The sequence below is a fragment of the Acomys minous genome, assembly GCF_964271855.1.
Source record: "Acomys minous genome assembly, chromosome: 16".
Taxonomy (NCBI): Eukaryota; Metazoa; Chordata; class Mammalia; order Rodentia; family Muridae; genus Acomys; species Acomys minous.
The window spans coordinates 74,100,722-74,122,524 of record NC_140498.1 but is presented as its reverse complement, the minus strand read 5'-3'; the positions used below and the strand labels follow the sequence as shown (position 1 = coordinate 74,122,524).

Sequence of the window (21,803 nt, the reverse complement as noted above, 5' to 3'; positions counted from 1 at the left end):
ACTGTGGTGCTTAGAATGAGCATGGCTCCCACAGATTCATATATTAGAACACTTGGTCTCCAATTGGTGGAACTATTTGGGAAGGACTAGGAGGTGTGGCCTTGTTGGAAAGTGTCTCACCGGGGGCCAGCTTTGCGGTTTCAACAGATTTATACCATTCCCAGTTAGTATATGTGTACTCTCTGTCTGTCTGTCTGTGTCTCCTGTTTGTGGATTACAATGTGAGCTCTAGCTGTGTGGCGCACACCTTTAATCTCAGCACTTGGGAAGCAGAGGCAGGTGAATCTCTGAGCCTGAGAACAGCCTGTTCTACAGAGTGAGATACCAAACAGCCAGGGCTATACAGAAAAATTGTGTCTTGAAAAAAAAAAACCAAACCAAACCAAACCAATGAAAAGGATGTGACTTCTCAGCAATTGCAGCACCATCCCTGCCTGTCACCATACCCCCCCGCCATGATGGTTATGAATTCTAACCCTCTGACACAGTAAGCTCCAAGTAAACTCTTCTATAACTTGCTGTCTTATCACAGCAATAGAAAAATAACTAAAACAAACAAGCAAAATCATTGGCCAGTGGGCAGGCAAGACAGTTCAATGCAAGCGTGGTGACCTGAGTTCAAGCTCCAGAACACATGAAGAAACAAGTGCAAGACACAGGGTGGGGGGTAGGGGCCAAGCTGATGAAAGGGAGAGAGGGAGAGAGGGAGACAGCAAGCACCCTAGCAACAGCACAGCTTTATATACACATACAGCCACAGGGATCCTTACACACACAGGGGTCTGGGAAACACATGTCTTCTGTCTCTACTGTATGTGACAAGAGCCAAAGAGAAGAGGTCCTCTGGCTTGCAGCTCAGTTCAGAAGTCCCCTGGAAGACCCAGAAGATGGGGTCAAAAAGTCATGCCTGCGAAGGAAGTGACTGGTGGCATCTGCCAAGCAGACAGCAGTGCTCCAGAGCCTGCATGAGCACATGAATGAATGGGCCTTTCATGGCCCCTCCTCTCAACCCCAGTTTTTGTAGACACAAAGGGGCAACAAAGGCAGGATTTACCACAGGAGCCTGCTTAGCAGCTGTTTCCTTCTTCTTCCTTATTTAACTTCTCTCAGGAGAGCCGTGCTAGAACAGGTGTTCAAGCAGGTGATTTTGTTCCCACTAATTTTCTTAAGTAATAGCAGAACAGACTGGAAGGTCATCTCCTGTACTTGTGGGGACATTCTGCCCTGTGCCTACTCAATCACAAGCCACCATTGCCTGACAGCAATGTAAATTTCTGCTCCTTTAGGTTTCCCCGTCTTCAAACTTTGAATTCTGGTAGTTAGCACAACACTGTCCAATTCCTTGACACAGAGATTTTGCCTTCTTTAGTAATGTGTTAGAGTTGAAAACTGAGGTTGAAGGCTTTCCATTTCTTGGAAAAGCCTAGACTAAGAAAAGCCTGAGCTTTTCAGTGAGAGGACATTTGTTTATTTGACTAGGATATGTGAGGCCCTGGGTTCAACCCTCAGCACTACACACAGCCTGCAGCCAGGCATAATGGTGTGCCTCTGTAATCCTACTACTCTTTTGTATGTGTTTGTTTTGTTTTTTGAGACATGGTTTCTCTGTTATAGTCCTGGGAATTGCTCTGTAGACCAGCCTGGCCTCACATTCACAAATATCTACCTGCCTCTGCCTCCTGAGTGGTGAGAATAAAGGCATGCACCACCACCACCACGCTTAGTCCTACCACTCTTGAAGCACTTGTACACACATACTTAAAACAACACCAACATGACAGCTAGGGATGTGACTCAGTTGGTAGAGTGCTTGCCTAGCAGACACTAGCACAGGCAAGGCCCAGGCCTCCATCCCCAGGACTCCATTAATCAGATTGTGATGGCACAAGCCTGTATCTTAGCACTCAGGTGGTAGAAGCTGGAGGATCAGAAGTTCAAGGTCATTCTCAGGTACATAGTGAATTCCAGGACAGCCTGGACTACATGAAATCATCCCCAAAACATAGTAACAAAGAGAGAAACAGATTTTCTCTTTCAAGATCAGGTAAACTGTCACACTAATGACTTTGGTTCTAAGAAACTTTGAGGACAATTTAATTTCACAAACCATGAAAAAAAAAGTCTTTTGATTTAGAAAGCTTAGGACTTCCCAAATATGAATCTAACTTTCAAGACTTCCACCCTCAGGGACCCACTCTGTGGGAAGGCCCCAAAAGCATATTTTGTCCTATGCTGTCCTCAGTGGAGAGCAACACTGGTCACTGAGCCTTGCTAGGAACCATCTTTCCTAATGGATAGAACCCTGAATCCCTTCATGAATGCCCAGCCCTGTGAATACCTTCAGTTTCCTCCCCCTGAGGAGCTGCTGCTACAGGGAGCAAACATCCGGTGACACATCTCTCTCTCTCTGTCCATGTAGTCCCTGTAGTGGCTGTGGAGAGAAAGGCAAGCTTTGTAGGTTTGCAGAAGGTGACACCTGGTGGCTGAAAATCTCTATGCCACTAAAAGTCAGCATCGGACAGTCATCAATGGAGATAACACTGAAGATGCAGGACCAGGCAAGGCTAATCCTACTCAGGAAGGCCCTGGATACCAGCCATCATCTGAAAAGCCAGCAGCTGGGACGGCAGAAGCTATTGTTAGTAGGCTCAGGCAGAGTCTTGCCAAATGACCCCTGCACTGAGCGGCCCCACTCATTTTGAGGATTTTTCTTCTGAAAACTCAAATCCCCCAAAACTCAGTATCTAATCTGAGAAGATCCTTTCCATACCAGAAAGGAAGAACCCAAACAGACCAGCAGCAAAGCAACTGTATCCAAATAAAAATGTTGCCTACACCTTAGAGCCCTCAGGACTGGTGATGGATTGCTTAACACTAAGGAGAGAATCTCACCAAGTCAGAACAGAAATACATGCTAAAATGGTGGCTGTCCTAGAACTTACGGAAAGATGTTTTCAGCTTCTCTACAGCAAACAGGTTCTCAATCAGAAAAAGTCACATTTTAATAAAGATTTTATTTTTCTTTTTTATTATTACACTTATTAATGTATGTGCTAGGGTGGGGAGGGCTCCAATGTCTTTGTGGAGTTCAGAGAACAACTTACAGGAATCCATTTCTCCTTTATCATATGGGTCCTAAGAATGACCTTTTAGGTCAGCAGGTACGGCAACAAGAGCCTTTACCCACTGAACTATCTTGCTGGCCTCCCAAAACTTATTTCTTAAAGATTAAAGTCCTCCTCTCTTGAATGAATCATACAAGCCAGTTCATTTGTAGTTATAGATTCATCAGAACATTGGATCTCAGGTGATTTTGGGAATAGGTAGAGTCTTAAGTATAGTTTCTTTTCTTTTCTTTCTTTCTTTTTTTTTTTTTTTTTTTTTTTTTTTTTTGGTTTGGTTTGTTTTTATTTTTGTTTTTTTGAGACAGGGTTTTCTCTTGTATTCTTGTATTCCTGGTTCTGCCTTGAACTCACAGAGATCTGCCTGCTTCTGCTTCCCAACTGCTGGGATTACAGGTGTGCATCACCATACCCAGCTTAATTTTGATTTTTAGAGGCAAGGTTTACGCAGCCCTAGCTGTCCTGGAACTTACTCTGTATACAAGGATAGCCTTGAACTTAAAGATTCATCTGCCTCTGCCTTCTAAGTGCTGGAATACAAGACTTACTTTACTGTGTACTTGTGTACACCATGTATGGAGATCAGAAGACACTTTCCAGGCCAGTCCTCGTCTTCCACTATGTGATCCAGGATCAGTACAACAAGCACTGTCTGCTGCTGGGCCACCTTGCCAACCTTTTGGTTTTGAGCCTGTCTTATGTTATATCGCACAAGGTCTGGCATTTGTGATCTTCCTGCTTCCTGCTTCCTATCCCAAGTTCAAGGACTACTAGAGTGAACCACCATACCCAGTTTGCACAATACCCTTTTAAGGTACATGGGGCAGGGGCGGGTATAGAAATAGCTCAGTTGGTAAAATGAAACCCAAGTTTGGATCCTCAGCACCATGTAAAAAAAAATAAGTTCATGGGTAGAGGGTGTCTTTAATTCCAGCTTGGAGGTTGGGGGCAGAGGTAGGGGAAAACAAAAACAGGAGGATTTCTGGGACTAGCCAACAGCCCAGTCTAACTGCTGGGCCCCAGGCACAACACTTAGGTTGGTTTTGGCCTACACACACACTTGCAAATATACACAAAGGCGTTGCATGGGCTCACCTCTCTAGGGAGTGCTGATCTGCATGGTCTGCAGGGCGGCACCACAGGAAGGAGGGAGATGCTCAAAAGTGAAGCTTCCTCACACAGAACAGCCAGTTTAGGGCAATGAGAGACTCTGCGGGTGGCATGGATGCCTCTGAGCCAGCTTGGGCAACATTCCTAGCCTGTCCTCTACCCAGATGGACTAGAATTCTCACAGCCGCCTCTCCTGTGTCTCTGGTCATACGCCTGCCCTTGGCTCTTACCTGGACAGCTTCTTCAGCTCATTATTGATGTCATGGTTGCAGGGCTGCTCCTTCTGAGCTCGCACTAGGAAATCCCGGGCCTGCTCGTACTCAGTTAGGAGGAGGCAAGCCTGATAGGAAGGGATAAGACATTAGATTAGGAGATTGGCATTTGTGGCAGTGGCCCAAGTGAGACCTATTGCTCTGTGCTGGTGTGCACATGTGGATGGAGACCAGAGGTCAAACTGGTTTCCTTCTCTGAAGCAGCCCACCTTATTTTTTTTTATTAATTTATTCTTGTTACATCTCAATGATTATCCTATCCCTTGTATCCTCCCATTCTTCCCTCCCTCCCATTTTCCCCTTACTCCCCTCCCCTATGACTGTGCCTGAGGGGGACTTCCTCCCCCTTTATATGCTCATAGGGTATCAAGTCTCTTCTTAGCCCACCTTATTTTTAAAGATAAGGTATTCCTCTGGGATTCAGGGCTCCTCAATTCATCTAGGCTGACTGACCAGCGAACTCCAGGAGCCAATCTGTCTGTGCCTCCCCAGTGCAAGGGTCTAGCACCTTGGGTTCTGGAGAAAGAGCTCAGGCTCTCAAGCTTGCATGCCTAGCAAGCACTTTACTGACTGAGTAACTGCCCCAGGCCTTCCCCACTACCTTCAACTCACCTGTCCACACCTAAAGAGGGCCTTGGCATTCCTTTTGTCAATGAGCAGAGCCTGCTCCCCATAGCGCAGAGCCATGGCAGGCCGGTCTAGCTTCAGGTACACAAAGGACAAGTTAAGGAGGACTAGAAGCTCAGCAGGTTCCACCAAGTGCTGGTCTTCACAGATCGTCAAGCGCCGATGGAGCAGCTGCAAAGCCTGCAGAAAGGAGGGAAAGCAAAGGGTCAGGAGGGACAGTCCTATAATCTTACAACTCATATAGAATTATTGATCTAAGAAAAAAACTCAGCTAGCTCACAGGACATGTAGCTAACATATTAAAGATAGGAGGCTTCTTTTTAAATTTTATTTTTATTATTTTACATTATGTATATGTGCCAGGAAACAATGGCACAGGTGTTTAATCCCAGCACTTGGGAGGCAGAAGCAAATGGATCTCTGAGTTCATGAACAGCCTGGTCTAGAGTGAGTTCCAGGATAGCCAGGGCTACAGAGAGAAACTGTCTTGAAAAACAAAATTAAAACAAACGAAAACAGCATGTACACGTATGGGATATGTGCATTTGAGTACAATGCCTGTGATGGCCAAAAGATGGCATTAGATCTTCCAGAAACTGGAGTTACATGTGACCCTGTGCCTCCTCATGTGGGTGCTGGGAATTGAACTCAGGTCCTCTACAAGAGCAATACATGCTCCTAACCACTGAGACATCTCTCCAGCCCAGTGTGAAGGATTCTAACAGAAGGCATGCAAACCTTACTGAGGCAGGCAACATGCTGCAGACATCTACTCTTTTGCCTCCAGAGGAGTAAGGACAGTAAATCCAACAAAAGCCATGGACAAGCTGTATGTAGTCCCAGCACCCCCATCAGATGGCTCACCACTGTCTGTAAATACAGCTATAGGGGAGCCCCATGCCTTTGGCTTCCATCAGCACTCTTAAACACATACTCCTACACAGACACATAACACAGTTTTTAAAAAGAAGAGGGGGTGTTGAGACAGTCTCTCTATAGCCTGGCTGTCTTGGAACTGTGTAGACCAGGCTGGCCTCAAAATCACAGATATCCATCTGCTTCTGCTTCCCCAAGAGCTGGGATTAAAGGCATGTGCCATCACATCCAGCTTCTTCTTTACTTAATCTTTAGATTTATGTTTATGGATGTTTTGTCTGCATGTATGTGTACATGTGTGCCTGGTGCACAGACATCAGAAGAGGGCCTCATATTCCCTGGAACTCGAGCTATGAGCTACAGATGGTTGTGAGCCATTATATGGGTACTGTGGGTTGAATTTGGGGCCTCTGAAAGAGCAGAAGTACTCTACATTGCTAAACCATCCCTTTAGTACTCTACCCCTACCTTTTGTGAGACAGAGTTTCTCTATACAGTCCTGGAACTCATTCAATATGTAGATCAGGCTGGCCTTGAACTCACAGCAATCTGCCTGCTTCTGCTTCCCAAGTACTGGGACTAAAAGTATATACCACCATTCCAGGCTGATTTTTTTTTTTTTGAGATAAGAGTCTCATGTAGCCCAGGCTGGCCTCAAGCTCACTCTGTAGCAAAGGATGACCATAGGTTTCTTATTTCTTATTCTGTGTATGCATGTGTTTCTGTGTGATTGTCTGTGGGTATTTGCCCATGAATACAGGTGCCAGTGAAGACCAGAGATAACATATCCCTCGGAGCTGAAGCTGCAGGCAATTGTGAGCTGCCTGATATGAGTGCTGAGAACAGAACTAAGGTCTTCTGCACTCCTAACTGCTCAGCCATGTCTCCAGTCCCAAGTTCAACTTCTGGTCCTCCTGTTTCCAACCTGGGATTATACCGGGCTTGTGCAGTGCTGGGGATGGAACCTGGGGTCTCATGCATGCCAACTCTGCCAACTGAACTGTATCCCCAGCCCAGGAAGTCTGTTTTCTGAAGAAATGGAACCAAAAAGACTGCTGACTCTGGAATAAGCAGGTGGGGTGCTGTTACTGAGTACATGAAATAGTACTATTTCCATAGCAGCAGGCCAGGCCTCTGTCCCATTCCTGCTTGCCCCACAGCCCTACAGCTTTAGACCCGAACTGCCACAGGATGACACCAGTCTCGACAGTCAGAGTGACAGGAAATCCCATAGATGGCAAACACAATAAAAAATCAGCCACAGTTGGAGGGGGTGATGCTAGAATGATTTTATTTTAATAAACTTTTTTGTAGCAGTCTTATTTTTGTACTTACATGTGTGCACGTTTGTATATGTGAATACATAAAAACCTAGAGTGTGTAAACCAATAAGTGCATGCAGAGACCAGAAGATAACCTCAGTTATCACTCACTCCTCAGGAGACACTCCCCTTGTTTTTTCACATATAGTCTCTCACTGGCCTGAGGCTTGCCAAATAGATTAGGCTAGCTGGCCAGGGCATCCCAGGAACCTGCCTGTCTCTGACTTCCCAGTACTGAAATTACAAGTAGGCACTGCCACACCTGGCCTTTCTTATTTTTAAGTATGGATTCTCCTGATCAAGTTCAGATCATAGTGCTTGCTTTCAAGCCCTTTGCCAACTGAGCTACTTCCCCACCTCTCCAGGATGGTAATTCTTAAAATGCCAAATTAACATATATATGCATAGATAAGAAAAAAGTGCATAGCTTAATGAATTTTCATAATTCAAGTATACCCACGAAGACAGCATCAAGATCTACTACACGGGGCTGGAGAGATGGCTCAGCGGTTAAGAGCACTGACTGCTCTTCCAAAGGACCCGGGTTCAATTCCCAGCACCCACCTAGCAGCTCACAACTGTCTGTAACTCCGAGATCTGACACCCTCACACAGACATACATGCAGGCAAAACGCCAATGCACATACAATAAAAATAAATAAATTATTTAAAAAAGAAGATCTACTACACACAGACCAGGCATGGAGGTACATACTTTTCACTCTAGGAAGCAGAGGCAGGTATGTAACTCTGTGAGGTAAAGGACAGACTAGTCTATAAAGCAAGTTCTGGCCAGCTAAAGCTACATAGTGAGACTCTATCTCAAACAGACACACAAATACAATCAACAGATAAGAGCCAGGTGTGTAGCTTATGCCTGCAACCCGAGCACTTGGGAGACTGAGACAAGACTGCCATAAGGCCTAGTCCAGCTTGGGCTAAATGACAATGTCTTAAAAAACAAAAGGAAAAAAGATCAATATAAAGAACAGCACCTCACATTACCACATCCCCAGCCCCCAGCCCTGTCATTTCCATCTAACATAAGGTTTCCTCTGTGTACAATGTGCGTGTACTGTATGTACATGTGTGGGTGGGTGAGTATACACATGAGGCGGCCAGAGGACAATGTCAGGTGTTCTGTTGTATCACTCTACATCAGTGGCTCTCAACCTGTGGACTGAGACCCCTTTGGGGATTGAAAAAAACCTTTCACAGGAGTCACCTAAGACCAACAGAAAATACAGATTTTTACATTATGATTCTTTTTTTTATATACATTATGATTCTTAACAGTAACAAATTTCAGTTATGAAGTAGGAACAAAAATAATTTTATGGTTGGGGTCACCATGACATGAGGAATATATTAAAGGCCCATAGCATTAGAAAGGTTTAGAACCACTGTTTTTTAATTTGTTCTTTGAGACAGCATCTATCACTGAACTTGGAGCTAGGCTGCAAATCTTGAAGTCTTCTTGTCTCTCCTCCCACAATATTGGGGTTACAGCACACATGTGGCCATGTCTGGCTTTAAAAAAACAAAACAAAAACCCTGGCCTAGCAGTGGTGGGGCACACTTTTAATCCCAGCACTCGGAAGGCAGAGGCAAGTGGATCTCTGTTAGGATGAGGGCAGCCTGATCTACAAAGTGAGTCCAGGACAGTCAAGGCTACACAGAGAACCCTATCTCGAAAAGACAAAAAAACCCTTTATGTGTAAGTGTGCATATCTATACAAATGTATGTGTACATGTGGGTGCAGGAACCCACAGAGGTCAAAAGAGGCCATCATAGTCCCAAGAACTGGAGTTATAGGCAGCTATGAGCCATATGGATGCTGGGAATCAAATTCTGGTCCTGTGCAAGAGCAGTAAGTACTCTTAACCGTTAAATCATCTTTCCAGCACCCATGCCCAGCATTTTATGTAGGTGCTGGGATTTGAACTCATATCCTCACACTTAGGAAGCAAGCACTTTTACTCATTACCATCTCCCCAGCCACTTTTTTAGTTTGTTGAGACAGGGTCTAGCTAAAAAACCCAAGCTGGCCTGGAATTTTCAATCCTCCTGTCTCTGCTTCCTGGGTGCTGGGATTACAGGCATGAACCACCAGGCCCAGCTTAATGTGATCTTCTTCATGGTCATCCATGAAGAGAAGCAAAAGAGATAAAGCTTATGCTCTTAAATCTTCTGGGACTGCAGAGGTGGCTCATAGGTAAAGAGCACTGGCTGTTCTTCCAGAAGATCTAGGTTTAATTCCCAGCACCACATGATGACTCACAAATGTCTGTAACTCCAGTTCCTCGGGACCAATTCCCAGGGATCAGCTGTTCTCTTCTGCCTCAGTCACTAGGCATGCACATGGTAGGCAAACATATATGCAGACTGCACAGCCACACTCATGAAAATTTAAAAAAATATAAAAGTTTTCTGGATCACACACTTCCACAGCATTCTTACCCTCTTGTATCTCACTTTGGCATCACAGAAGCGATTCTGGCGGAAAAGGTAGTTGCCAAACTCCCTCTCGGTTGCGGCTACCTTAAGGACCTTCTGAAGTGGAAACTGTTCCTGCTGCTCCTGAAGACCAAAAGAACAGCAGCAACATGGAGCCAGAAGCCCCAGGGGCACAATGGCAGCCATCAGCATTTCCCTCTTGGACTGTGAACTGTGCTTACTGCCTTGCGTGTGCAGAGGCCACACAGGTGGGTGCTTTAACAGGCCCATCTACAGAGCAGTGCGGAGTTGGGGGGTGGGTCAGCTGCTGCTATGATCTTCTCAAATTCCCCTAGAAGCAGAAGCATCCACAGAAACTGAGGGAGCCTGCCAAGCCCAGACCAGTTACCCACCAAGAATTTGGCATGTTCTGGATGGCTCAGTGTCCTCGGGATTCTACATGATAGTGCTGTTACTCTGGCTTCATGTCAGAGCCTCAAAATCAGAGCCCCAGGTAAGTGCAGAACATCTACTCCGTGGGAAGATGTAGAAAAGGTGAGACACTCACAGTTTAGTGTGGAAGGCTACATTATATGAAGGAGTGTCTTAGGGTTTCCATTGCTGTGAAGAGGCACCGTGACCAAGGCAACTCTTATAAAAAGAAGGCATTAAACAGGATCTGGCTTACAGTTCAGAGGTTTAGTCCATTATCATCATAGTGAGAAGCATGGTGACATGCAAGCAGACATGGTGCTGGAGAAGGAGCTGAGAGTTCTACATCTTGAACTTGAACTGCATCCTACCTTGTACCTCAGGCAGCAAGGAGACCAGATTTGTTTCACACTAGGTATGGCTAGAGCACATGAGACCTCAAAGCCCCACCTCCACAGCGACACATTTCTTCCAACAAGACCACACCCTAATAGTGCCACTCCCTATGGGCCAAGCATTCAAACACGAGTCTATAGAGGCCATTCCAATTCTAACCAGCACATCCAATCCCTGGCCTCCACAGGCTTGTAGCCGATGGTCTAAACCTCTAAAACTGTAAGGCAGCCTGAATCAAATGTTGCCCTTTATGAGTTGCTGTGGTCATGGTGTCTCTTCACAGCAATAGAACCGTAACTACTAAGACAAGGAGCAAAGCCTTCAAAAGATGCACAGCTACCTCCACATATGCAGTCAGTGGAGGGCAGTATCATAGAGACACGTGATTGCTGATGGGATTACAAGCTATGCTTCTACGGACTCAGAAGCTGAAAGCACATAGGAAAAGCCAAGACCTGGGTTATGAGAACTGTGGCTCTACATCCCAGATTTCCTGTGACTGTCTTGGCGTGCACCTCACCTCATATGGAAAGCATGCCAAGTTTTTTACTGTCAAGTTAGTAAAGGCTTTTTCAATTCTCGAGGGACCAACTTTCTAACTCACTTTTATGGTCCTGGGGATGAAACTAGGGCTTGTTAATACTGCCACTCTACCCTTGACCTAAACAGCCCCAACCCCTTAGTGGGAGGTTCTAGGCAAGAACTGAATCACATGCCCAAGCCTCAGTCATCGTCATTATCAAGCTACCACTGCCTAAATTCCTAAAAAGTAGTAAGTCATCTTGTGGTGAAAACTAAGCAAAGGACGACTAAGTAGCAAACAGATAATGTAGAGCTAATCTATGCCTTAAACTACCTGGCATGTTTTACCTCAGACAGAGCAGAGTAGACATCACTGTGAAGGAGGCTGGGTGGAACCTGGCTGGGGCAGGTGACCTAATAAACCCAAAGCCAATCCCTCCCTTTATAAAGTGCTGGAAAATCCCAGGTCTGGAACTTACAGCTGAGAGTGCACAAAACTTGTCTGACTCAGCAGAGTCAAGGAAGTCAATCAGCTCGATCTCAAACAGGACAGTGGCATTTGGAGGGATGAGGGGTGGGCACCCCAGGGTGCCATAAGCGTAGGTTGGCTTGAACAGGAACCTGGCCAGTTCCCCTCTGCGCATGCTTAGAAGGCCCAGCTCCATGCCCCAGAGTGTAATATCTGGAAGAAAGGACAGAGAACTCATTTGAAGCTTACTCAGCATCCTGCTCAGAGACACCAGCTGCTCCCTACTCCATGTGTGTGTGCCCAGCCAAGCCTTCTGTGTGGGTGTCCAACTCAGGGCTCTTGCTTCTGCTGCCCTCCTTTTCCCAAATCCCAGCTTCTGCAGGCTCCATCTCTGCTGTATAATCTGTTCCTTGAAACTCTCTGCTCTCAATGCCTGTAGTCTACTCTAAAATTTTAAGGATTTTTTCTTTTATTTTTATGTGTTTTGCCTATATGTATGTACACCATATTCATTCAATGTCCAGAGAGGCCAGGAGAGGGCATCAGTTCCCAGGAAGTGGAGTTACAGATGGTGGTAAACCGGCATATGAGTGCTGAAAACTGAACCTAGTCTACTGGGAAAGTAGCCAGTGCTCTTAACCTCTGAGCCATCTCTTCAGTCCTCTAACTAATATCTTTTTTTTTAAAAGATTTATTTATTTATTATTTATACAATCTTCTGCTTGCTTGTACACCTGCACACCAGAAGAGGGCACCAGATCACATTATAGATGGTTATGAGCCACCATGTGGTTGCTGGGAATTGAACTCAGGACCTCTGGAAGAGCAGACAGTGCTCTTAACTGCTGAGCCATCTCTCCAGCTCCTAAATATTTATTTTTTAAAAGATTATTTATTAAATATACAGTGTTTTGCCTGCATGTATTTCTGCATGAGGGCACCAGATCTCATCATAGATGGCTGTGAGCCACCATGTGGTTGCCGGGTATCAAACTCAGGACCTTTGGGAGAGCAAGCAGTGCTCTTAACCTCTGAGCCATCTCTCCAGCCCCCTAACTGGTATCTTATTCAAACCTCAGGAGTCTCATCTGAAGCCTTCTTTTCTATGTAGTACCTATGACTCTGCCAGAAGGAGGGTAATTATAGTTTCATTAAGCAGACCCAGAACATTTCTCATAACTCCATGTTTCATTCAATTCTATGTTAGTTTCTGAACTAGAGACCAACCTCCCCAATCCCAGTGGGGTCCGTAAGATGTGGTTCTTATCATCTGATGTCATTCTTCAGGGGGCATCCACCTTGCTTTTGAGCCACTATCTCTCAGTGTCCTTGGAGAATGCTAACTAGGCTGGCCAGCTGGCAAGAGAGACTCAGGTATCCATTTGTTTCTGCCTCTCCTGCACTGAGATTATAAGCATATGCTACTACATCTGGTCTTTAAAAAAGCAAAAACAAACAACAACAAAAAACTATGGGATGGAAAGCAGGTCTTCATGCTTGCATGGCAGGCACATTAGTGAATGACCCATTCCTCCAGACCCTATGATGTCCTATTTCATCATACATGCCGGGAAATAAACATTCAATGTGTTTTTCATAAATGCACAAAGAAAAGTGCCCAGTGATCTACGCGTAGGCCTCATGTTTATCATTCAATCATTTCAGAGCTGCACTAGGAGGGTCAGTGTGGGCTACCCAGTGAGATTCTGTCTTAAAAGATGCCCTGGAGCTGGAGAGATGCAAGCAGTTAAAGAGTGCGCACTGCTCTTACAGAAGACATGGGTTTGGTTCCAAGTAACTTCATGGTGACTCACAACTGCCTAACTCCAGTTCCAGGGGACGTGGCACCCTCTTCTAACCTCTGCAGGCACTGGGCAAATACACATATGTGAGCAACATATGCATAATTTTTACAAATTAAAAATAGTGATAGGAAAGATGTTTTCTACAAGGTTGTCAAATACAATTAGGCAAAACACCATGAATGGAGTATTCACATAATTCCTGATTGTTTCGTGGTTCTGTTTGCTGTATGTAACTTTTGTTTGTTTGTTTGTTTTTTGTTTTTCGAGGCAAAGTTTCTCTGTGTAGCCTTGGCTGTCCTGGACTCGATGTATAGACCAGGCTGGCCTCGAACTCACAGAAATCCGCCTGCCTCTGCCTCCCGAGTGCTTGGGTAATTTTTTAAATTTATGTGAAATAATATAAATGTATATGCCCAAAAATCTTTAGAAGGAAAAAAAAAGATTTTAAAAAATAGAAAAATGCCCAATGGGCAACTTAGATGCCAAGATAACCTTGCCAGGTAGGCAATTGGGCAAAAATAAAGTCTCAAAAAGAAAAAGGACAAGACAACCTGGGTTCTTCCCTGAAATCCAAGCTCAGTTACCAACTCTAAGAACCTGTCCTCTGGATACTGTGACAATCCTTACACATGGCATGCCTTCTTTTGCCCAGATGACCCCTGATGACTTTACCTTCTCCAAGTTTCATCAGCCGAGGTGTTTTCCTAAAGCAATTAGAATCAAAAGGCTTGTCCATGTGCTCCAGGTATCCAGAATATTTTACTAGGGCAGAGGGGAAAAGAGCATGAATATGAGGAAAATATTCCAAGGACCCTCCAGAGCCATCACATCAAAAACACGGGGAAACACTGCAATTAGCTTTTTGTGGTGTTCTGAGTATCTGACGTTCATCTCTGAGCTACAAGAATTCTCCTGATGAGCCTTAGCTCACTGTTCACAGTGGCATAAGGGAAAAGGAAGCTCAGGAGCCTGCTTTACTTCTTTAGATTGTTTGTTTTTTCAATACAGGGTTTCTCTGTGTAGCCTTGCCTGTCCTGGACTCACTTTGTAGACCAGGCTGGCCTTGAACTCAGAGATCTGCCTGCCTCTGTCTCCTAAGTGCTGAGATTAAAGGTGTGTGCCATCATGCCCAGGCAGCTTTACTTCTTCTTTTTTTTTTTTTAATGATTTATTTATTTATTATGTATACAGCATTCTGCCTGCAGGCCATGGTTGTGAGCCACCATGTGGTTGCTGGGAATTGAACTCATGACCTTTGGAAGAGCAGTCAGTGCTCTTAACCTCTGAGCCATCTCTCCAAGCCCAGCTTTACTTCTTAAAAGCCCAAGGCAGGCAAGGTGGCAGCTGTCTGTCACTCCAGCTCTGCAGAAGCTGAGGCAAAAAGAATGGCAGTTTGAGGCTGGCCTGGGATACAGGGAAACCCTATCTTTTCAAACAAAAAATGGGCCAGGCCTGGTGGCGCACGCCTTTAATCCCAGCACTCGGGAGGCAGAGGCAGACGGAGAGCTGTTTGAGGCCAGCCTGGTCTACAAAGTGAGTCCAGGACGGTTAAGATAACAGAGAAACCCTGTCTTGAAAAACAAAACAAAACAAACAAAAAAGGGCTGGGCTTGGTCGTGCACAACTTTAATACCAACATTTTAATCCAGAGGCAGAAGCACGTGGTTCTCTGTAAGTTCAAGACCAGTCTGGTACACAGAGTAAATTCAGGGCCACCATAGCTACACAGGGAAACTTTGCCCCAAAACAAAACAACCCCCCACCAAAAAAAACCAACCAACCAAAAACCAAAACCAACCACCACCCCACCCCACGACATATTTTGTAAATATGCAATCACCTAACTAAAGACACTAAGGTTCCAAGTTTGATTCCCAGCACTTGAAACAAAGAACACCCTGGACCAACTAGGTGGGTTGGTGCACATGCCCTGGACTCTGACCCCAGCACCACATAAAATGTAGTGGTGCCCACCCATAACCCTAGCACTTGAAAAGATGGAGACAGGTGTAGCAGGAGTTCAAGGTCATCCTCAGCTACATGGACAGTTAAGAGGCCAGTCTGGGCCGGGCTTGGTGGCGCACGCCTGTAATCTCAGCACTTGGGAGGCAGAGGCAGGCAGATCGCTGTGAGTTCGAGGCCAGCCTGGTCTACAACGCGAGTCCAGGGCAGCCAAGGCTACACAGAGAAACCCTGTCTCGAAAAACCAAAAAATAAAAAATAAAAAAATAAAAAATAAAAGAGGCTAGTCTGGGTTGCACGAGACTTGCTGTTATAAAAAAATTTAAAACTTAAACCACAGTTTTCCAAGGACGTTGTGAGCATCCTAACTCCATACCCAGCACGGAAGCGTCAGGTGTCACGGGATCGCCAGCACCCTCTCGGATGATATCCTTCAGCACACCTCGGTCCCCAGAAATGTCCAACATCCGTTGACTTAGTCGCTCGTAGGGAGACTGGTAGAGAAAATGCCACAAGGCCTGAGGTGGGAGCCACTTGGCGGTCTCCTCAGGCCGGCGCCATGTTCCCGCCCTCACCCGGCCCAGGACGTCGTCCCCATCCAGGGCTCCCGGGCCTCGGGTGCTACCACCCATGGCCGCGCTCCGGCTGCTCCCCCAGCTCGTGCTACCAGGCTCCCCGACCCCCGCTCCATACCTGGCATTCGTCTCGCGACGGCGGGATTCCGTTCCTGAGGCGCGAGAAGACGCTCATCTTGCCGCTCAACCGTCCGCCAGACGCCTCACCGGAAACTACGCCCCGAAGCCAGGCGCAGGCGCGTGCTGGGCACGAGAAATGCGCGCGCGGTTGAAGCAGCGAGCATGCGCGGAGGCGTCTCCCAGCACGCGCCACGCACGTGACGGCGGGCGCAAAGCATGATGGGGTCCCGGAAGGGCTTCAGGCAAAGAAAGCATTTATGGCGCACAACAGCTAGGCCGTGAACCTTTCATTCGGTCTCTGTATTGCTGTTCGACATTCTTTTTAACCTCAGCGTTGAATAGTTATATGTTCAATAGCTCCTCCTCCTCCACTTCCTGTTCCTTCCCCCCTTCCTTTCCCCCCGCCCCGTCCCCGCCGCCTTTTATTCTCATTAGATACCCCTGTCTGTCCTAGAACTTGCTCTGTAGACCAGGCTTGCCTCGACCTCACAGAGATCCATCTCCCTCCCAAGTGCTGGAAATCAGTATGTGTGTGCCACCACTGCTGGCACCAAGATTTCCTAAGTTCATAATTGAGTACCATTGACCGGGATGTAATACAGGGACAGAGCGCTTTTGTAGCAGGCTCAAGAGCCTGGTTCTAGGGGGCCGGAGAGATGGCTCAGCGGTTCAGCGCTGAAAAGCACTGACTGCTCTTCCAAAAGGACCCAGGTTCGATTCTCAGCACGCACAAGACAGCTCACAACTGTCTATAACTCCAAGATCTGACACCCTCACACAGACGTACATGCAGGCAAAACCCCAAAGCACATAAAATAAAAATAAATGATTTTTTAAAAAAAATTTAAAAACAGAGCAACAAGGCAAGAAACAAAAAAGCCAGACAAGAGGCCAAGTGGATAAGGTGCTTGGCACCAACCCTGACAAGCAGGACCAGAACTGATTATTGCAAGTTATCCTCTGAGCTCCCCATGCATGAAGTGGCCTGTGCCCGCAAGCACACACAATAAATGTTTCATCAAACAAACAAAGACAGCTCCTAGGAGGATACAAGCCAGGACAGTGACCGTCTTGATGGGGAACCTGGACTGGCAAGTGGCAAGGGAATGGCACTGAAAATTCTCAACAACTAGATCTTTTGTTTCGTCTTGCTTTTGAGATAGTCTCAAGAGGCCCAGGGTGGCCTTGAACCTGTTGTGTAGCTGACAGTGAACTTGAACTGCTGTCAGCGTTTCCCAAATTCTGGAATTACAGGTGTTCGCCACCCTGTCCAGTTTACAACTTGACCTTGAAAGCGAGTGTGCACAAGATACACATCACACTGTGTGGTTAAGATCTGTTCCTGTTACACCTCAAATGAAAACAAAAAAAAAAAAAATCAAAATAAGCGCTCAAACTTACAAAACAAGAGGAAAAAAAAATCTAAATAAAAGTACCTTTAAAATATTGCGCTGGGGATATTCAGAAAGCTGTTTATCGTAGCATATACCTCCTCTTGTTTGGAGTAGTTGAGTATGGGGGAGGTGTTTTTCTCAACCCTCATGGGCCAGGCCACAATCTCTCTAGGTTATCGTAAGGGACTGAGCAGAGGCTGCCGCCTGGGTCTCGTGGTACGTGACCCACTTTCCACCTGATTCAGGATGACCTTGGAGACGCAGGTGTTGCTGGGAAAGGGGAGAGAAGGGGAGGAGAGAGGAAGGGAGGGGAGAGGACGGGAGGGGAGAGGAGGGGAACAGGGGCAGACACCAGGCAGTGGAGTCCGGGTCCCTTTGAGTGTCCCAGGTCTGGGTGTCAGCTGTCCCATTCTGGGAGGAAGAAAAAGCTTGAGTGACCGGACAGAGCTGCTGGTTTGAGGCTCTAGTGGGAGGCCTGGTGGACCACAGGAGACCAGGTAATGCAATATTAGGGGTGGGCATGTTGCCACCTTGCTCAGGAGATGTTGTTTCTGGTTCCATAGGGGAGCAGGTGGGAGATGAGCACCCAAGACTCCCATCTCAGACTCTCTGGGAACAAACAGTGTTGCTCCGAGACAAGGAACTTTGCTCTGGGTGTTGGGGATGTAGCTAGTGTATAGGTACTGACTTGTCAAACATGCCGGAGGCCCCCGGGGATCTCTACCCAGCACCATATAAACTGTGTATAGTGGGACATAGCTGTGGTCCCAGCATTCTCAGTACTATAATCTCAGGGTGAGGTAGGATCAGGAGTTCAGGTTCATCTGTGCTACATACGTTTACACGAGCCCTGTCTCAAAAGAAAGAAAAAAAAAAGTGATGACTTTGCTTTACGATTGCCTGAGTGAAAAAAAAAAAAAAAGATTGCCTGGGTTGCCAGGCAGTGGTGGCGCACGCCTTTAATCCTGGAACTTGGGAGGCAGAGGCAGGAGGGTCTCTGTGAGTTCAAGGCCAGCCCAGGACAGCCAGGGCTACCCAGGGAAACCCTGTCTTGAAAACAAACAAACAAAAAATTTGCCCGGGGTGGAAGGTGTATATTACAGATTTCTGGATCTCAAGAGAGACTCCTCCTTGAAGTAGGATCTGTGGCTGGAGCCCGAGCCCTGGACACTCTAGAGCAGTGGTTCTCAGCCTTCCCAATGCTGCGACCCTTTAATGCAGCTCTTCGTGTTGTGGTGACCCCAGCCATAAAAGTATTTTCATGCTACTATAGAACTGTGATTTCACTGCTGTTATGAATTGTAATGTAAGCATCTGTGATCTTGGCAGAGGCAGGAGGATCGCTGTGAGTTCGAGATCAGCCTGGTCTACAAAGTGAGTCCAGGATAGCCAAGGCTACACAGTGAAACCCTGTCTTGAAAAACAAACAAACAAACAAACAAAACAACGAAAAACAAACTGTGATCTTAGGCCGACCCTTGTGAAAGGGTTGTTCCACCCCCAAAGGAGTTACAACCCACACGGTGAGAATCACTACTCTAGGACAAAGTAAGGAGACTGTCTCAAAATAAACAGTAAGGGGGGTGGGGGTGCTGTACAAAAACGTAAAAAGAAGGTTGAGACTTTACCTCATTAGTAGTGTTTGCCTAACCTGTGCAGGTGGTGGTGGTTCTATCCCTAATGCTGTGTGCGTGCGTGCGTGCGTGCGTGTGTGTGTGTGTGTGTAGAAGGTCTTATCTCCATGTGGCATTTATGGTGCTGGAGATTGAACCCAAGGACCGCATGTATTCTAGAAAAACCTCTAAGTTAAACTCCCAGTTGAGCGGTATATCCAGACCCATAGCGGCCACTGTTTTTCCATTTAAGTCCTTCTTTTGTTTCCAGATGGGAAAACTGAGGCTCAGAGTCATAGTAGTTTGAGATCAGAATCCAAGGCTGGCATCCTTTTCTCCCTAAGCTTCCAACATCCCTTGGGTTGGGAAGGAATCCGACAGAGGGAGGGAGAGGCAGGACAGAGCAATGACTGCTACTTCTGTTGCAGCTGAGCTGTGAGCATGGCTTGGCGGGTGACTGTGAGGGAGCTACAGGACCAGCTGCAGTGTCCCATTTGCCTGGAGGTCTTCAAGGAACCTCTGATGCTACAGTGTGGCCACTCTTACTGCAAGGGCTGCCTGGACTCCTTGTCCCAACACCTGGACTCCGCGCTGCGCTGTCCCGTGTGTCGTCAGTCAGTAGACTGCAGCAGCTCCCCGCCTAATGTCTCCCTGGCCCGGGTGATCGATGCTCTGAGGCTCCCGGGGGACACAGAGCCCACCGTGTGCGTGCACCACCGAAACCCTCTCAGCCTCTTCTGCGAGAAGGACCAGGAGTTCATCTGTGGTCTCTGTGGCCTGCTGGGCTCCCACCAACACCACCGGGTCACACCAGTCTCCACCGTCTACAGCCGCGTGAAGGTGCGAGGGGCGGGCGCGCAACTAGCGGGAGGAGCCGGAGCAAGGAACGCGCTCCTGGGTTCTCTAGCGCCTCCACTCGGTGGAACAAGCCTACTGCGCCAGGGCTTCCGTTTTCCTTCCAACTCTGTCTTGGTAGTGTATGGCTCGCATACACAAGCATGAATCCATTCATGGGCTTTTAGCATTTGTTTGCTTATTGGCTGATAACTGTGTGTACGTGTGTACCACGGCAAGCATGTGGAAGTCAGAGGACAATTTGTGGAAGTCAGTTCTCTTCTTCCACGTGGGCCCCATACGTTGGTTTGGGCAGTTGCTTATACACCAGGTGTTGGGGATTGTAGCTGCGGGGACGGAGAGCCCCTCGCCAGACCTTCCTCTTCCTTTTTCCTTGCATCTCCGCTGTTTTATTTTGTTTTCCTTGCTGTGCTAGGGACGGAATTGAAGGCTTAGTTTAGAGCTTACACAGCATTCTGCTGCTAAGAGCCATCGCTAGGTTCCCTTTAGTTTCAGGGGTGTGGTTTTTGGAAGTGGTTTATTTGGGCCGATGTTTTACTATGGTAGCTCCGGCTGGCCTTGAACTCTAAATCTTCTTGTCTCATTCTTCCCAGTGCTGAGATTACAGGCATGTGCCACCATTGATTTTTTTTTTCTTTTTACTCATTTTTTTTTTTTTTGCTCGTTTTCTTTTTTACTTACTTATGTGTGGACACACACATGGAGAACAGCTTCAAGGACTTAGTTCTCTTCTCCCACCATGTTAAGTCCCAGCATCAAACTCAGGCCATGAAGCTTTACCTGCTATCATTTTGGTGGCCTGAGGTCTTGAGAGCCCCTAAGCCTGTCTGTTCACAGGCATGAGGGCAGGGCCTTTTGTTCCCCTGCTATAAGTAAGCATCTACAGCGGTGGTTCTCAACCTGTGGGTCACGACCCTTGAGGGGCCAAACAGCCTTTCCACAGCAATCAGATATCAAAGACCCTGCATATCACTCTTTACGTTATGATTCATACCAGTAGCGAAAGGACACTTATGAAGTAGCAATAAAATAGTTTTATGGTTGGGGGTCACCAAAACATAAGGAACTGTATTAAAGGGTCACAGTAGTAGGAAGGTTGAGAACCACTGGTCTACAGCTATAGCTGGCAAGTGGTAAATGTTCAAAATATATGTTGAATGTGTGAATTCCTCAGCCCATTAACTAGTATCTCAGGTCAACAGATAAAAATTTATTATTTAAATATTTTTCAAATGTCTTATAAGGCTGAGAGTCATGTGTATAAGGCTGGAGATATGGCTCAGTGGTAGAGCACTTGCCTAGCATGTGCAAGGTCCTGGGTCTTATCCCAGCACTAGAAAGAAAGAGAAAATAAAACATAGTAGTTTTCAAGTGGGGCTGAAAGAGATTAGTTTATTGTTCTTTTTGATGCATTTATTTGTTATTCGACCTGGAGTATAACACCAGGGCTGGGCAGTCCTTTCACCCACATGTACACACTAGGTATCTAATATGTGCAGGCACTGTGCTTGTGCCTACTACAGCAGTAGGCAAACATCTCACCAGGCCTAGAAGATGCATCTCTCAGGTTCTGATGAGTCCTGTGTGTTGGATGCCCAGGTCAAATATTGTTTGCTGACAAGAAGCAACTTAAAGGAGGAAAGGTCTATAGTAGCTCACAGTTTGAGGCTATGCGGTCCAGGGGGGAAGGGTTTATTGGGGCTCATGGTGGGGAAGGCATGGTGGCAAGAGCAGGGGGCAGCTGGTCACATCCACAGTCAGGAGCAGAGAGTACTCAGTTTGCTTTCTCCTTCTTACTCAGTCTGGACCCCAGCCTATGACATGGTGCCACCCACACTCAGACAATGTGGGATGCCCATGCACACTGTTTCTAAATCCAGTCAAACTGACAGCC

At 46.7% G+C, this 21,803-nt stretch overlaps 2 protein-coding genes across 9 annotated transcripts in view; one reads left to right on the top strand and one right to left on the bottom strand.

The window, feature by feature from the left end:
• FKBP6 (FKBP prolyl isomerase family member 6 (inactive)) overlaps positions 1-16,184 on the bottom strand; it is an 88,788-nt gene extending 72,604 nt beyond the window's left edge. For 2 of the 5 annotated variants that reach the window (XM_084764646.1, XM_084764647.1), the window contains exons 1-7: positions 15,729-16,018; positions 14,063-14,152; positions 11,596-11,798; positions 9,791-9,910; positions 5,117-5,311; positions 4,463-4,572; positions 2,339-2,431 (exon numbers count right to left, since the gene is read on the bottom strand). In XM_084764646.1, coding sequence (XP_084620772.1) covers positions 2,341-2,431; positions 4,463-4,572; positions 5,117-5,311; positions 9,791-9,910; positions 11,596-11,798; positions 14,063-14,152; positions 15,729-15,984 — 1,065 coding nt within the window. In that variant the 5' untranslated portion in view covers positions 15,985-16,018 and the 3' untranslated portion in view covers positions 2,339-2,340. Of the gene's footprint in view, positions 1-2,338; positions 2,432-4,462; positions 4,573-5,116; positions 5,312-9,790; positions 9,911-11,595; positions 11,799-14,062; positions 14,153-15,728; positions 16,019-16,045 lie in introns of those variants that run through there. The other 3 variants (XM_084764648.1, XM_084764650.1, XM_084764649.1) reach the window with 3 other exon arrangements.
• Positions 16,185-17,781: 1,597 nt separating this feature from the next.
• TRIM50 (tripartite motif containing 50) overlaps positions 17,782-21,803 on the top strand; it is a 15,864-nt gene continuing 11,842 nt past the window's right edge. For 3 of the 4 annotated variants that reach the window (XM_084764640.1, XM_084764639.1, XM_084764637.1), the window contains exons 1-3: positions 17,782-17,938; positions 18,771-18,964; positions 19,483-19,894. In XM_084764640.1, coding sequence (XP_084620766.1) covers positions 19,496-19,894 — 399 coding nt within the window. In that variant the 5' untranslated portion in view covers positions 17,782-17,938; positions 18,771-18,964; positions 19,483-19,495. The remainder of the gene's footprint in view (positions 17,939-18,770; positions 18,965-19,482; positions 19,895-21,803) is intronic. The other variant, XM_084764638.1, reaches the window with a different exon arrangement.